This window comes from Lontra canadensis, unplaced genomic scaffold (assembly GCF_010015895.1).
Source record: "Lontra canadensis isolate GAN:19392208 unplaced genomic scaffold, GSC_riverotter_1.0 scaffold8, whole genome shotgun sequence".
Lineage (NCBI taxonomy): Eukaryota > Metazoa > Chordata > Mammalia > Carnivora > Mustelidae > Lontra > Lontra canadensis.
In genome coordinates, this window is record NW_022631002.1 from 16172033 (window position 1) to 16189391 (window position 17359).

General features: G+C 32.8%; 1 protein-coding gene across 4 annotated transcripts in view; it reads right to left on the reverse strand.

Annotated features, from left to right (window-relative positions):
* Positions 1-17359, reverse strand: part of NFAT5 (nuclear factor of activated T cells 5) — a 106257-nt gene that overhangs the window by 35522 nt on the left and 53376 nt on the right. For 2 of the 4 annotated variants that reach the window (XM_032854063.1, XM_032854062.1), the window contains 4 exons: positions 11918-12476; positions 6349-6541; positions 3587-3777; positions 1158-1330 (listed from right to left, as the gene is read on the reverse strand). In XM_032854063.1, coding sequence (XP_032709954.1) covers positions 1158-1330; positions 3587-3777; positions 6349-6541; positions 11918-12476 — 1116 coding nt within the window. Of the gene's footprint in view, positions 1-1157; positions 1331-3586; positions 3778-6348; positions 6542-11917; positions 12477-12927; positions 12990-17359 lie in introns of those variants that run through there. The other 2 variants (XM_032854064.1, XM_032854066.1) reach the window with 2 other exon arrangements.

Here is a 17359-nt window from a genome sequence, read left to right on the forward strand (position 1 = left end):
GGGGGGGGGGGGGTGGGGTTATGGACATTGGGGAGGGTATGTGCTATGGTGAGTGCTGTGAAATGTGTAAACCTGGCGATTCACAGACCTGTACCCCTGGGGATAAAAATATATTATATGTTTAAAAAAATAATAAAATTTATTAAAAAAAAAAATCTAAACTACACCAATAAATCTCTTAGGTAGGGGAAATGGTTCATTAAATAATCTCTTTTTTTAACCATAGTCTTAACCACCCAGCGGCTATGGTTAGGATGAAATGAATTGTTTAAACTTGGTTTCAGCATTGCCATTCTAAGTGATTACAATGACAAAAGAGCATAGTGGTTAAAAGTAGAGGCTCTGAATCCTAGTCTTACTATTTGCAAGCTGTGTGACCTTGAAGGAGTTATTTAATCTCTATAAATCTCAGTTTCATCAACTATAGAATGGAATCCATACAAGGTAAGCCAAGTTGAGCAAAGTAAGAATTTTATTTCCCACTTCCCAACACTGTAATTTAATGCTATAATTTGTAATCAGAACTCCCAACTACTGTATATTCACAAAGTTCTGCTTACCTTAGTGTTTCTTATGTTCTGATAGAAAATAGACTTAGGATCACAGCAATTTACCACACAATAAAGATACACCAAAAAAATCCTTTGGATTTATAATTTACTTCAAGTAAACCATTCAGAGTACATTTTCTTAAGCATGGAGCCCAACAACGGGCCTTGAATGCATGACCGTGAGGATCAAGACCTGAGCTGTTATCAAGAGCTGGAAGCTTAACCAACTGTGCCACCCAGGTGCCCCTAAAGTACTTAAAAAAAAAAAAAAAAAAAATCTAAGCGGGCTCCATATCCAGTGTGGGGGGCTTGAATTCATGACCCTGAGATCAAGAGTCACATTCACTAGTGAATGAGCCAGCCAGGCGTCCCCTCATATTACTTTTAAAATTAGTATGGGATAATAGGGAACTACAAAATACTATACACCTTTAGAATTTTATTTGATATTACCCACCTTTTAGTCTAGAAAATTTGACTACAGCTTTTTAAAATGTTTCAAGTTTTGCAAGATCACAAGCTAGAACATATGATACATCTGAAATTTAGAGATGTCTGCAAATTAACAGAAAATGAAAAAAATTCAATACATATTTTCTTACTTACTACATAAAATCGGAGAAGAGGGTGTTTGCAGTGTCAAAGTGGAGCCATCTTTCCTCGTGATATTAACTCTAAAAACCAATCTGGCACGAGTGCTTTTTTTCTTGGAACCAGCAATTCCTATTCTGGCTTCAACATCAGCATTCCTCAATTTCAATATCCCTACGCAGTCCACCCTAACACACAAAGAAAAAGACATTAACTGATATTTTCTGTTTTATAAATAGTACAATATTCTTAACCAAATAAGCCTCTTTTTTAGGGAGGAGGGGCAGAAGGGGGGGGGAGTGAGAGAGAGAGAGAATCTTCTTAAGCAGGTTTCATGCATAGTGTGGAGCCTGATGGGGGATCAACCATACAACCCTGAGATCAGGACCTGAGCTGAAATCAAGAGTCGGATGCTTTACTGACTGAGCCACCCATATGCCCCAAATAAGTTTCTTTTAAAAAAAATTTTGCTAATTATTAGTTTTTTGAAAATGTAATACAATCATAAGTTTCCAAATTTAAAATGTATGGAAGGGTGAATTCTGAGTATTCATAATTTTTGCCAAATTTTCATTCATAATAATAGTGGAAAAATAGTAAAGCAAAATCACTATTTCAAAATCTGAACATAAGGGTTTATAAGAGATAATTTTGCCATTTAAAATTTTTAATTTATTTTTTCTATTTTTTTTTTTTAAGATTGTATTTATTTATTGGAGAGAGAGAGAATAAGCAGGGGAGAGGCAGAAAGAGAGGGAGAGTCAGACTCCCTATTGAGCAGGGGCTCAATCCCAGGACCCAGGGATCATGCCCTGAGCTGAAGGCAGACACTTAACTGACTGAGCGACCCAGATGCCCCTTAATTTATTTTTTTTAAAGCATGCTCTATACCCCGTGTGAGGCTCAAACTCGCAATGCTGACATTAAGAGCCAGTCAGGCACCCTAACTGCTATTCAAAAAAAAATAACTGCATCCTCTATTTTTGCAAATTTATATATTAAAATAAAGGGAATGAATTTTACTAAAAAAAAAAACAAACAAAAACCAAAAAACAAAACACACACACACACAAAACTAGCAACTGTTTCCAAAAGAACGGAACACTATATAGCCATTAAAACATATGCTATTAAAAAAATATGCTATAAGATAATATTTACTATATGGAATATGCTGATGGTAAGTGAAAGCAAGGTTACAAAACAATGGGTACAGTATTATTTCAATGTTATCAGAAAAAAAGAATAGAAAGATACATATCAAAATAGTGGTTACTGGGCACTTGGGTGGCTCAGTCGGTTAAGCAGCTGCCTTTGGCTCAGGTCATGATCCCAGGATCCTAGGACTGAGCCCTATATTTGGCTCTCTGCTCAGAGGGAAGTCTGTTTCTCCCTCTCCCTCTGCCCCTCCTCCAGCTTGTGTTCTCTCTCTTGTTCGCTTACTCTCTCAAAAAAAAAAAAAAAAAAAAGGTGGTTATTTCTGGGTAGTTGGCTTTTGAGAGGTATGTTTTTAGTTTTTTATTATTCATTTTTCTTTATTATTTTTTATTGTTCTGTATTTTCAACTTATAGTGAATAAGCACTATTTTTATAACCAGTAACTTCCTTCCTTTCTTCCACTACATATGTTTATTTTTACAATTTTCAAAAGTTAAAAAATAAGTCTTTACTAAATATTTTTCAAAATTTCCCTTTCCAATTAACCTCTTACTAACCTATTCAAAATGGCTTTCAAAAGGAAACTCAGAATTAAATACAGAAATGTCATTAGCTATCTAATACAAATAATTACAATGTAAGTCTACCCCTTTTCAATATATCTGCTGCTGTTACGGTTCAACTTTAGGATTAAAGGACCTTAGCAAAAGGCTTAAGGGAAAAAATTTTTAAATTTAAATCATTAACACTTCTAATATTTTTTTTAGGCAATGAAAATCCATAAGATGAAAAAAATACTCTTTTTTAATATAGGAAAATAAACACAGAAGGTGAAATAAACACAATATGCTTTTTCACATCAAGATGGGTCAGGGTACCACGAATGGTCTATCAAAGTTTCTAACGCAAACACTAAGAAAGCAGGATTTAGGGGGGGAGAAAAGGCAGAATTTAGGAGAGCAAATCAAATTGTTTGTAATTTTTATTTTTTAAAGTTACTTTTATTAATTCCAAAAAGTAAGTCCATATTATTTTTTAAAAAGTCAGCATTCCACCTGGCTCTTATTTCCTTGCCTTTCATCATGGGAATTCCACGGCAAAGAGCAAAAGAGTCCATTTTAACCCATTACCATTCTGCAATAATCTATTTCTGTAATTGTAATGTTTAAAACATTTTAATAAAATACTCAAAGTCTTTTTTTTTTTACACTAAAAACTAAATTTTTTTTGAGCCCCCTGCAAAAGTGTAATGTATACTGAAACATTTTTTTATAGTAAGTACTTACGCCAGTGTCATGTTGTTGCTTGGATCAAGACCAACTTCTATAACAGTAGTGCCTTCAATGTCCACTTCTTTACAGGGAGTTGTATTTCGCCCAGTAACCCTGCAGGCCTGATAAAATCCATGTGGTTTCACTCGACCAGAGTCATTACCCACAAACACTTGCAACACTACGGGCTCATTATGGCCTTCCAGCTGGAGTGAGATAACACAGAACATAAATTAGCCTTTCAAATAATCTAATTGTCCAATCAAATATTTAAGACCAAGTCCTATAACTGGATAACAATAAGGAAATAATTTAAATCCTCAAGAAAAACAGAAGTACAACATTTTCATAAAAAGGAGAGTTGGCTAAGTTTCTGTAGGAAATTTTAAGTTTTAATTCTGAAATAATCACACTTTGAGGAAAATTTATATGTTTAATGATAAATTACCATTTATAATTTTGTACAACTAGATGCAAATGAATACAGTGTCCTTTAGGTATTTACAAATTTATGGACTGCCAAAGCATGCGTGTTATTCAAAATTTACCACCATCACTAATGGAAAATTCACTAAATTGTTTTACTGGCATCATTATTATCATCATCAAATGAATACACATACTGAATTTTTTACTCTTTTAATAGTAAATAGGAAAGTGTCTGAAGTGCTCCTATATAAATAAAAGGGAAATGGAGCTCATCTGCATAGATTAGACAGACACACACACCATCATGAAATCATGGGCCAAAACATTATAGTTTGGGGGTGCCTGGGTGGCTCAGTGGGTTAAGCCTTCAGCTCAGGTCATGATCTCAGGGTCCTGGGATCAAGCCCCGCATCGGGCTCTCTGCTCAGTGGGTACCCTGCTTCCCCCCCCCGCCGTCCCTCTGCCTGCCTCTCTGCCTACTTGTGATCTCTCTGTCAAATAAATAAAATCTTTAAAAAAAAAATACGGTTTGAAAACTGTTAGTTTAGACCAGGATCTATGGGTCCTTTCAGGTCTCTAACAAGCCTTCCTAAATTGTAATTTGTATGGTGAAGAATAAATAAATATTTAAAAACAGCATTTGGGGAAAAATGTTTCCAATGCAGATTTTTGTTCATGTTTATATAGTTAAACACTGAAGGAGCTAAAAGAGAATGCATAAAGTCACAAAATAACCTGTACAATGTATACCAAAAGGCTTTAAAAAATTCATACATCTTTTCTAACCCAGTATGGCTCTATCTGTGAAAAGATATCAAAACAAGGGAAATAAACAGATAAATAAACAATCTACTCAAACCACTAACAGTACCTAGAACAGTGTCTGGCACATAAAGGGGTGCATATTTGTTGAATGAAAGAATAAATAAACTTTTGAGGTCAGGCAATTCACTCCCTATCACAGTTAGACAATCTAATAATACTTCTGACCAGAGAGTACTTAAAGCATAAAGTCAGAGCAATTGGGTTAAAAATACTGACCAAACTATCAACACTTCTCGTTAGATAAGTATTTACAGAAAGCATAATTGAAATTTCTTATTCACCTATTATTTGTCCTGAGTATGAGGGACTAAGGACGGGTTGGTGTGAAGAGTAGCAGAGGGATAAAGAATGATGTTGTTGAATATTAACCAACCTTATAAATGGCCACGGACAGGTTTCCTGACCCCAAGATTCTACCATATTTTATTAAAATTTAAAATGAAAGGCAGTCCAACTGAATACTGTTCAACTAACATTTTCACAAACTGCATTTAACAAGAATTTACTATGCCAAAATTCCTCCCTGTTTAATGTTTTATAAGAAACAGAAACACTTATTAAATATTCCCCACCCAACTCTTTTTTGGTTTGTCTTCAAAGAGAAATATTCTAAGTTTCCCAGGTGCTGAAATTTAAGCTTCTTTTTTCTTTTAGTCTAAATTCTGAAAAGATGAAGATCCAGTTGATATCCTAATTTTTAAAAAATTTTTATTTATTTATTCGTGACAGACACAAAGAGAGAGAGGCAGAGGGAGAAGCAGTCTCCCTACTGAGCAGGGAGCCCAATGTGGGACTTGATTGCAGAACCCTAGGATCATGACCTGAGCCGAAGGCAGATGCTTAACCATCAGAGCCACCCATGCGCCAACGATATCCTAATCCTTTTTTTTAAACATAGATTTTATTTATTTATTTGACAGAGTGAGAGTATAAGCAGGCAGAGAAGCAGAGGGAGAGGGAGAAGTAGGCTCCCCACTGAGCAGGGAGCCTGATGTAGGGCTCGATCCCAGGACCCTGGGATCATGATCTGAGCTGAAGGCAGTTGCTTAACCAACTGAGCCACCCAGGTGCCCCAATATCCTAACTCTTAAACTGAAGACTTAAATTATTTTCAACCAGTTCTTTTCTGAGATGAACAGTCCTGATTTCTTTAGCCATCTCAAAACCTTATTTTCCAAGCTCATAATAATTTCTAAATTATTTTTTTGAATCCACTTTAAAATATCTTCTTAAATATTAAGTTTGGGAACAAGTGAATACAGTTGCTACCAATGTCAAATATAAGGAGAACATAATTCATGATTTTCTAATATTTATCAGAATACATTCTCACTTCCTCTTTCATCTAAGCTAAAATTCAAATGAAATAAAAATAACAATAATGCACTTACAATTTAGTTAGACTTTTGCTTTAATTTCCATTATATATATCTAATAATTCTACTATTCTATTGTGGGCAGCTTTTGCTGGTTAAAAACGAAACTGGAGAAATTCTTTGTATACTGAAAAATAAAATAAGTACCTTTACTGTAGGAAAGCCTTGCTGTGTTCTGTCCTTTACTGAGCCACGGCTACCCTCAGTCAGGTACCGAGCTCGGTGCTGGGTCTCAGGCTGTACAACTATCTTCAGCTCCTTTCCTTCACTTTTAACAGGATACTGTCCACATAACATAGGGCTCTTCTTTACTCCACTTCCTTTTTGGTTTTCCAGTGTTCTGAGAAGTCAAAGCACAACATGGAAAAAGTATCAAAATGAGTTTTTTCTACAAAAGTCATCTAAGATAAAGGAAGAAACAGAATAGGCAGTAACATTAAAAGCAATTAATTATCTTACTGACAATACAGCCTAAAGGAAGATACATTCCATAAGCAAAGTATCTCTTAAAAGTTTTAAGTAAAATTTAACTATACAAGGCAAAAATGAAAAATGCATATGTGTGGTGGGAAGGAAGATTGAATGTAATAAGCCAGGAATAACAGGTAAGAGAATAGCTGATGGCATTGTAACCTTTCACATTGTACTTCGGTCAAAACAAATTTTAAAGCTGCAAGATTAACTATTATTTTCTAATCAGACTTGCAAGGCAAAAGATATGTGGGGGTAGCAAAAAGAAATAAACAAAAGGCCTTAATAAAACAATTAAAACTACATGTAGCATACATATTCTTTTGGATATCTTTCTCAGTAATTTTTCTGAAAAAATTATAATAAAATATCAGTAACCCAATTTGTATTGGGAAACTAGATTTACTCTAAACTATCTTTCTTAGAAGTATAATTTTTCAGAGTATTTATATTTGTGATTAAATAATTAAAGTCCTTAGCATATAAAATCTTTATAACTGGGATTTACAGATAGGAAATCTATTCTTTAAAACTGTATTTTTAAAATTTTTTAATTTTTAATTTTTTTAATTTTTAAAAATTCTATTTCTAATGTTTGTTTATCATGCATTTGCTATGTGGAATGTATGTTCAAAGAAAAATATTTCAAATGGTGGTTAGGACTTTAGGTCAATACATTTAACCTGAAGTACTGCAAATATGACAAATACAAAACAATACTATTAGTTCTAAAATAGACTTAAAATTATCCATGTACTTTTTTTTAAAGATGTTATTCATTTATTTGAGAGAGAGTGAGTGAGAGAGAGAGAGAGAGAGCATAAGCAGGGGGAGGGGCAGAGGGAGAGAAAGAAGCAGACTCCTGGCTGAGCAAGGAGCGGGGAGCCCGAGATGGGGCTCAATCCCAGGACCCTTGGGATCATGACCTGAGCCAAAAGCTGACAGTTAACTGACTGAGCCACCCAGGCACCCCTCTCCATGTGTATTTTAAAATAGAGTCAGGGGGGGCTCCTGGGTGGTTCAGTCAGTTAAGGTTGGACTTGGTTTGGGCTCAGATCTCAGGTTCCTGAGATCAACTCTGTTTTGGGCTCTGTGCTCAGCAGGTAGTCTGTTTCAGATTCTCTCCCTCTTCTCCGCACCCCTCCAAATGAATAGATAAATCTTTAAAATAAAATAAAATAAAATAAAATGTCATGGCCTATAACACTTTCTATATGACTCACATTGAAAATACAGGAGCCAAGAGATGACTATGGACAAAAATCTCCAAAAACAAATAGGTCCCAGGAGGAACATTATGAATCAAACAAAGAAGAGCAATGGTGGCTAAGAAGCCTTAAAAATGGCCCTAATGTTTAACCCTTCATCTCTAACCAAGTTGTTGCCTCTATTATCAATAACAAAAGGAGGAAATACCGTATTCTCAATGGAACTAGGGACTGGGGTGAAACTCATGGCTAGGAAAGGGAAAGAAGAATGGAGAAAAGAAGGAATGTAAAGGAATGCACTAACACTGACAAGGTAAGTAGGAGAGTTCTGAGGGCTAGTACTGTGCTCCATCATCTTCATACTCCCTAAAACTTGCACAATTCCTAAAACTGAAGGTGCTAAGAAAATAGTCGTTATTGAAAGCAAATAGGAAAAAACAAGGAACAAAGAAAGGAAAGGAGAAGAAAAAAAGAGCATCTATTATAATATTAAGATGAGAAAGACTGGATCCTAACTGGCCAAGGAATGCCATATTCATTTAAGTTTGACAGACATAAGTCAAAGATTACCTCTGTAAGTCATTTAAAAGGCCCTAGAAGAATAAATTCTACGAATCAAAGAGTTGAAACGGGAACAATGGGCAACAAATCCTATTTTCATCATTCTGGGTAGAAATTCAAACATTTGCTTTCAATACAATGTGCTCTCAATACATTTGCTCTTATCTATGAAAACCTACAATTACATCATTTTTTACCTATTTTAAAATCAAAGCAAAAATATTCACTTACAGAAACTATGTAAAAATACTCCCCAAATATTTGTTGAAAAGTAAATATAGCAAAATGCTAAAAGCAGTTCTATAGAGTGACTAGATTATGGGTTATTTATTTTCTCCTATTTTTCTGCATTTTTCCAAATTTTTGTAATTAATACCTATTAATTTTATAATAAGAAAAGGGAACACTTAGTTTGAAATACAAGGAAAATTTAGCATATGTCAATGAACTAGCAAGATAGAGTTTTTATATTCACTTATGCTAGCCAAGCTAATATTTATGAGGATAAACAGATGAAAACGAGTTTTACTATTTCAGTAAAACAAAATATTTCATTTGGGATGAAGACTGCTAAGTGAGTTGACAAGTATATATATTCTTTTTTTTTTTTTTAAAGATTTTATTTATTTATTTGACAGGCAGAGATCACAAGTAGGCAGAGAGGCAGGCAGAGAGAGGAAGGGAAGCAGGCTCCCCGCTGTGCAGAGAGCCCGATGCGGGGCTCGATCCCAGGACCCTGGGATCATGACCTGAGCTGAAGGCAGCGGCCTAACCCACTGAGCCACCCAGGCGCCCCAACAAGTATATATATTCTTAAAGAAGACTAGTCCATGTAACTAAACAACTTCTGAAATGATACTTTTAAAAGCCCTCAAAACTATCTTTATCCTCTAAAGCTCAAATGTAAAGATGAAATATATATACACACACACACACACACACACACACACACACACACACACATATATATATTTAGATCTTTAGACACATAAAACAATGAAAATGTCAACTAATTCTTGGAAAAGTAGTCAATGAAATTACTAATTTTTAAGGCATGATGTCTGAAGAACAAACAAGAGAGGAGCAGTTAATTGGGGATTTTACTTTTAAATGGATTTAATGGGATTTTACTTTTAAATGACATCTAAAAGGTAAATCCACTGTTTTGGCCTACTCTTCAGAAGTCTTAAGATGACATTCTAATTCCTTTGGGTTACAAATCCTTCTGGTTGTCTATGTCACAAAAAAATAACTTCCATTACGAAATGCCTAAAAAGGGTTTCACATCCAGATGACATAATGTCTTAATTTCTAGAAATATCTATAAAGAGACATAGGGCTACTGATTCTCAGGATGTTTAGTTGAAGAATTTAAGAATGACATGGCTAGTAATGTTTAAATACTAAGTAGTTCCTTTTCAAATGATTTTGTTTTCTTAACAAACTCTTTTATACAACATTTTAACTATACAAAAATGCTATTTTCATCTTGAAAATCAACAAACTGCTGTTACAACATATTTGAGACTATATTTCCTATAGTGTACATTATATAAATTATAAATTTATGACACATTAGATCTAAGGCTAAATATACCTTATTCCTCAAAAGATTTCTAAATTTCTTTCATGTTTCTAACACCTTTCTTTTTGAAGAATATAGGATGTTAGCTTGAGATGCACTTAATAACTGTTTTGAAAAGCCTACTTTTCTATATATTTATATAAGGTTTTATCCTCTCCTTGATATAGTTCTTACAGATTCAAAATGAAAACTTCTTCCATTATTTCTATTTGCTAGTGCCAAATATTTTTCCATTACCTAAGAAGCTGGACATTTCTTCTGCTGCTTGATGAGTTTCTGTTCCATGAATTATTTCATGAGAGATTTTGTCTTGACAAATGTTATTATACTTTCCCTGGGTAACCTCAAATCATTTCTAAGATATATCTATCATACAAAAGCAGAAGCAGAAAAGATGTAGGTCAAGATATTCTCTTTAATAGGAACTGCAAACCATGTGTGTTGACTAACCCTATGTCAAAATTTTATTTGTTCTTCATTTGGACCATTAACATATATTTCAATATAAAAATGAAAATCTCTCTTCTGGAACTTAAAAAATTTTTTCTGCATTGAAGCCCAAATAAATACCGTATTTAATGACCGATATACATGAGCCTTTTAAATCTGTGCTACTATGTTTCAGAACATTATTTTATAGGTACTATGTTCTAGAATTGGCTCTGCTAATGGCAATATTTTAGGAAAGGGTGTATCTTGTTGTTTGCTTTTTTTAAGATAATTTCCTAATTTGGACTTTCTAAAAAGAAAAAACATTTAAATGTTTATTTTTATTTAACTATATCACTCCAAAGGAGTTCTAAATGAGAGGAGAAAACAGTATAGAATAATTATGCTTAAATGTTAGGTAAATGGTAGATAAACGATGTAAAAAATGTACTGACAGACTAAGAACAAGTTTAATATACATTAAAAATATTCTCTATAATACTCAACCAGATATCTAACTTAACAGGTAGGAATGATGTCATGAAGTAGCAGCTTCTCCATCACTCTTTGTAACAAACTGAAATTGTAGGAGGTTCTGGATCAACTAAAGAACCATATTTTGCCTCCCAAAAAAGTAATCTCTCAAAATCCACTGAGTTAAATTTTATCAAATTATATGAAAATCTAATTTAAAAAGTGTAGGAATTAAATATAATAAAAGTACTAAAGGAATCAGAAAGTTAAAAATAAGTCACAGTATCCTATACTATAGCCACTGAAATATATTTATATTCAGATATATTTATAGTGAGTGTTGTGAACTGGCACAGATGAATGAAAACTCAAACATGTACCATGATCTGTTCTATCACCCTTCTAATACATAAACCCAGAAACAGAGGAAAAACAATTAGTGATAAATTATTTTTTTTTAAATGTCAGCACAATGTATCAAAGAAAAAGCTTAAAATAAATACATGAATCTAAATGATAGGAATCAAACCATCAATTTAGTTTTTTCTTGTTTTCATCAAAAGAAAAAAGTCTAAAATCCTCATAGAAATGGAAATGGGTTGAACCAAATCAGGAGACAACATGAGAGAACACAAACTAGCCCTTTTCAAATGTTTTGAGTCAACTAGGGCCATTTCACTCAAGCTATTTGTCTGAATAAAAATATTTTTAAATCCATTTGAAATTTAAAGGTTATTTCAAAACAGATTATTTTCTACCAATCATACCCAGAATAAGATACCTATTGCTAAAATCTATTAATATGTTTTCCTCTAGTGAAACTTGGTAATTTTAAGTTTGAATTTTCATGTATTTCAATGATAAAATCAGTATCTTTGCTTTGTATGCACACTTGGGTTGAACAACTACAAAAACTGGGAATAATTTATTTATATTTTGTTTTGTTTTGCACAATGGTGATAGAACTTTAAAAAATGTGAATACCAACCCATTTCCTGCTTTTGAGTTGCTTTTGTTGTCCGTGGTAAGCTGAGAAAGCACATAGTGAGGTGCTTTGGCACTGTCGGCATCAAATATATCCATATTAGATTCTTCACAATCTCGTCGTTTGACCCCCGGCCTCTGCTTTGGATTTCGTTTTCGTGATTTACGAGGTACCTCAGTGTTATCATTGTAGGAACTGGTGCTCATGTTACTGAAGTTGGAGGGGGAATCCTCCATCCACATACTGCAGCTCTGCTCTGATTCCAATCCACACCCCTCATCCTGGCAGGACATCCGACTGTTATCCAGCAAGTCCTCAGGTGGTGGTGAGATGTACAAGACTGTGTGCCTCTTCGGTGTTGATGGATGCTGCTGAACTGTGTTACTGGTTAACTGCTTTTCACTTACCCCTCTGTTACTTACCCCCAAGGCTGAGGAGCAGCTCTCCACTTGCATAGCCTTGCTGTCGGTGACTGAGGTAGAATAAATGGTAGGGCTGGAAGAGGTGGTAAAGGAGCTGCAAGCACCGCCCATGGAGGAAGAGGAGGGAGCTGAAGAAGCATCTGCGGTGTACAATTTAAGAGTAAATACACTATACATATTTTCACCTATGCTGGCTAGCAGTCCCATTGAAAATGTGATTCGTGAACTGATTGTTTTTCCCCAAAATGAATAGTTGGAATTTGGTTAAGTTTTAGAATATAAAGGCTTCAAGCAATACAAGGCCTAAAAAATGCAATTTTAAAAAATGCCCAAATAGTAATATTTTACTTGTGTTATAATTGATAGATTTTTAAAAATCTAATTTAATGTTTTAAGTTGTAAAGCAAGAATAAAGCTTTTATTGCCTCAGCTGGATGTTCTTGTTGAATTTTAATCATTTAAAATAATAAAGAAAACCCCAATATGAAATATATGCTTGTGGTCCACATTCAATGCCAATTAAGTAATCCATTATAGAATTTGAAAAGTGGGACTGTGCTTAGCCACAAAATATTAAAATAAGTTTCTAACCTATGAAGCAGAGAACTACAGGTCATTTTTAATGCAGACACTCCCTGCTTCAGAGGCAAATCCTGGAATAAAAATATGAGAAAATAAATGAGAAAAGAGCTGCTGATTGATTATTCCAGATATCAATTATAAAATGAGAAATAAATAGAAAAAATATATAATCAACTGAATTGGAGGCAAAATGGAACTGGTACCATCACTATGATTGTTGTAAAATCTAGAATAAAAGTGAAAAAGTTTGATTTGGACTATGCTGGGCAGTGGAAGATAGGGAAGTCAACCACTAAGGGTATCCAGAAGTTGGAAATGGCCATTCAAAACCATAATACCTAAAATAAATAAATCCATCCTTTATGGCAGAATGAAAAGTAGAGTAAGACTGATTATTGGATGGATTTCTCTCACAAAGTACTTAGTACACACTCAGCAATTGGCTCCCCTATTCATTTCCTCTCTCTTTAAAGGGCCTGCTTGATTTTAACTATTAAGGGAATTTCTTAATACAAATAACAATAACTTTTATTGACTAAAGCCTAACAGAAAAGAGTTAAAAAATTCTAGTGCTGGGGAAGCACTAGAATCAGTTTATATAAAAAGGTCTCTTACAAAGCCATTTATTTATTATGCCTAGCAAAAAAAGAATTAAGTAGATCTTTATAAAACATGTGGCAACTGGCAGAACAGCTTGTTGAAAAATACTAGTACTTTAATCCTTTATGGCACAACCTTAAACACACACTAATAATGTTAAGGTTGGAAGTTGTCAGCTCTAAAATTTTAGAAATACCGTTTGATCTTGTATGAGATATGGAAAGGTTCATAATCATACACACACAAAACTAAAAATAGGTTAACATGTGACAGAGAACAGATATGTTTAAATCTAAAATTAGTTTTTATCTATAGCCAAGTGTGCCACTGTGTTAAAGCAGCAGGATAAAACTTAAAACCAATGTGCAGTCATTGGAATTGCAATATTCCTGTCAATTATACTGCAAACAGTGAATGTAAGAACACCAGTGTTCAGATAATCAAAAGCCAAGTGCCAAAGATCTATTTTTAAATTAAAAACATGTACCAGAACACTTAAGTCATTTGAAAGAGCTAAATTCACCAATAATTTTTCATTGCTGTCAAGGCTGAAGAGCATAGTAATTAATATCAGCCATTAATGACGTGATCTACATAATGTCATATGGAAATATTATTCCAAACTACTATAAGTCAAAGAACCTAGAGCAATTAGATGATACCAGTTCCATTTTCCAGTTTGTATCCTTGTCAAATGCAGTAGCTGAAATTGGAAAATTCAGTCACTTTAAACTGCATTCCAATTTAAAGAAAAATTGATCAATTTCATATCATGCATTAATGCAATGTTTTCTTAGTAAATAAATATTTTAAAAGATTTGTAAGAACTACAAAATCTAGATGCTAATGTCAGTGACAGTTTAGGAGCTGATTTGTAGCCACTTTGGGTTTAAACAACAAGTTTTTTCCTTGTTTTTTTTTTGAAGAATACTATAAAAATCATTTTAAAAAAATAGAAAAGGTATTATATATATCATTCCTCCATCTGTTCCAACTATTGGCAAATATGAAACTAAATTTTTGTGTGTATATAAGCCTATGTTCTTTATCTTCAGAGAAATAAAAGTATGCAGCATGCAATCTTTGCAGTAGAACACACAAAACATGCAGCATGAATGCTGTGAACGTGTATTTCTATAAAGCAGCTTTCCCCCACCCACACTTTTTGAATCTAAGTATCATGCACATGAGAATGCAGAATATGAACATCTCAGGGATCCCTGTCCATGACAGATGGAAAGTACTGGTGAAAAGCAATCATGAACTCAAAAGTAAGTTATGTGATATTCATGAATTTAATATGCAAGACATATCCTAGCATTGCTCTTAAAGGTATATATGATTTTATCTTGCAAATCTTATCAAAGCAATCATGGTTATAAAACCCAATTGGTATAATCAAACATAAATGTCTGTTCTGGGACAGGTATGCCAAACTGTGATCTCATACCCTACATAAATTAAAATATTCTATACATTTTACTTGGAGACCTAACATAATAATTTTTATATTTTACCTGCAGTTTCCTGGATATACTTACTAAATAAAAAAGTTCATTAGCACAAAACTATGAAACTGAAAACATAAACTCTGTCAGAAGACAGTAGTAAGCATCCTTTAATTAAAAAATATTATTACTTTGAAAAGCCTATCTCAGTTTGAGCCTAAATTACAAAAGATCTTACTCATTTTAAGACTGTAACAAGTAAGACAATTTTTTAAAACTATAAAACTCTTTACAACAACATCACTGTTACATTGATAATGATGATAATGATGTATAAAATCCTTCACATAATATTTTACATTCTGGTTAGCAAGACATCACCTAAGTGAAATAATAATGCCAAGTGAGGTGAAGTATAAAATGAGAACTATGGGCCCTTTCTTAGATCTTTCTTAGAGCCTCCCAACACCTAAAACAGTACCTTGCATGTAGTAAAAATTTAAATTTCTTATTAAATTGATTTACTGGAAGCCAGTATTTGATAACTATGTTGAATTATATTAAAGTTATATTGGCCAAAAAAATGTACCAACATGCCCATGATGAACACATCAGGTTTAAAAAAAAGGATTTACTACTCAAAGTGCTTAAAATACATCTCACTATAATAGCGTTATCTGATACAGGGAAGGGTTTAGAAGTAACAAGAGTTTAGAGTTAACTATTTGCTACTTCTACAAAGAGTGTGCTAATAACTTTCTTTCTTGAAACTATAAGCCAAATTATTACTTGTGTATTAATCCATAAATTTACTAAGAATAAAAAATCCTTAATATTATCTATTAAAAATACATTGAATTATATCAAAAACATTTTAGATTTCTAAACACAAATTTCTTATTCCCAAGCAATTCCAGAAAAACACTCAAGAACATTACTGGGAATACTGTAAATGTACTTAAAATATCCACAAAGACCTTTCAGTCACTGTATCATTAAATATCAAGAAACAGCTTAACTGACTTTCTATAGAACTAAAATGCTAATGTAATCCTGCCTCATCTATATATTCTTTTTTATTTTTAAGTTGTTAAAAACAAAGTATGCTAACTACTGTTCCCCCATTTTTTGGTTTTGAGTCTCCATTTTTATTTGTTAGGAATGTATAGACTATGTTTCATTGCTGCATATTAAAAGTACAAAAACTCCTAAAATTTTTTTAGTAATTGATTTTCTAAGCAGATTAGTTGTAATGTATTTCTATTTTAGAGCTTTATAATTTTAATGTTTATATTTTATTTTTTTAATTCAAATTCAATTACTTGACATAAAATATATTATGTTTCAGGGGTATATAGACCTGTGAGTCATCAGTCTATTTGTTCTTTTAAATCCTTTATCAATCCTTTGCAAAGCTCTAAGTTTTTCTTAAAATGTTTTCTTAAAATTATTCTCTTATCCATGAATAAGTAACACATGAATAAATTTTTCATATTTTTCTTTTATGAAAAAATTATCTTTGAACCTGTAAAAATTTTTATTTTTCTTTGGCTAGAGAGCATGGTGAACCAAAGGGAAAACCATTCTACATTTATTAATGAAAATTTACAATTTCAAAAGAATACATTAATTTTAAAATGTGTAAGTGAAAGGAAGTATCACATCTATAGTGTTCTAAGTCTAATAATCCTATTATTAGCAGTAGCCAATAACTAGAACAAATGCCTGTAATGCTGGTGAATATAAGTTGTATTTTATATTCTCTTAAGAACTGATGGGATCATTAAGGTTCACTATGAATATTCAAAGTAGCTGGGATAAGGAAAGCAGCAGATAATGCCTACATGGGTATCTTAAAATTTCCAAGTATTAATTTGATTAGAAAGATGAAAATGGACTTTTAAATGATACCTCATATAGAAATTTGTGTAGACTTTATATACTCCTTACCTAAACTATATTTTAAAAATTAAGAACTATTATAGTTCTAGTTTTGTGAATGAGAAATTATTAGTTTTGTGAACCAGAAATTATTTTAATTACCACATCATTTTGGTGCTTAAAATACCATTTTAAAAAAAGGATAACACTTTACATGGAACTAGCTAAACTTTTTATGGAAAACTTTGAAATTGGAAACATTCTTTAAAGTCCTCAAAAGAAACAAATACCTTCCACATAATTTAAAATATGTGAAAGAAATGGTATTTAACTGAGTTTCCGAGATAAAATGTGATCCCTAGCGTTTAAATATGCAAATATATTTCATAACTTTCCAACATCAGGGCAAAATCAGTTGATTCCTAACAAAGTCATTAAAACAAAAGCCATAATTATTTTTTTCAAATTATAACATTTTGTAAGTGTGCTTAAGTGAACCAATAGTGGAACGG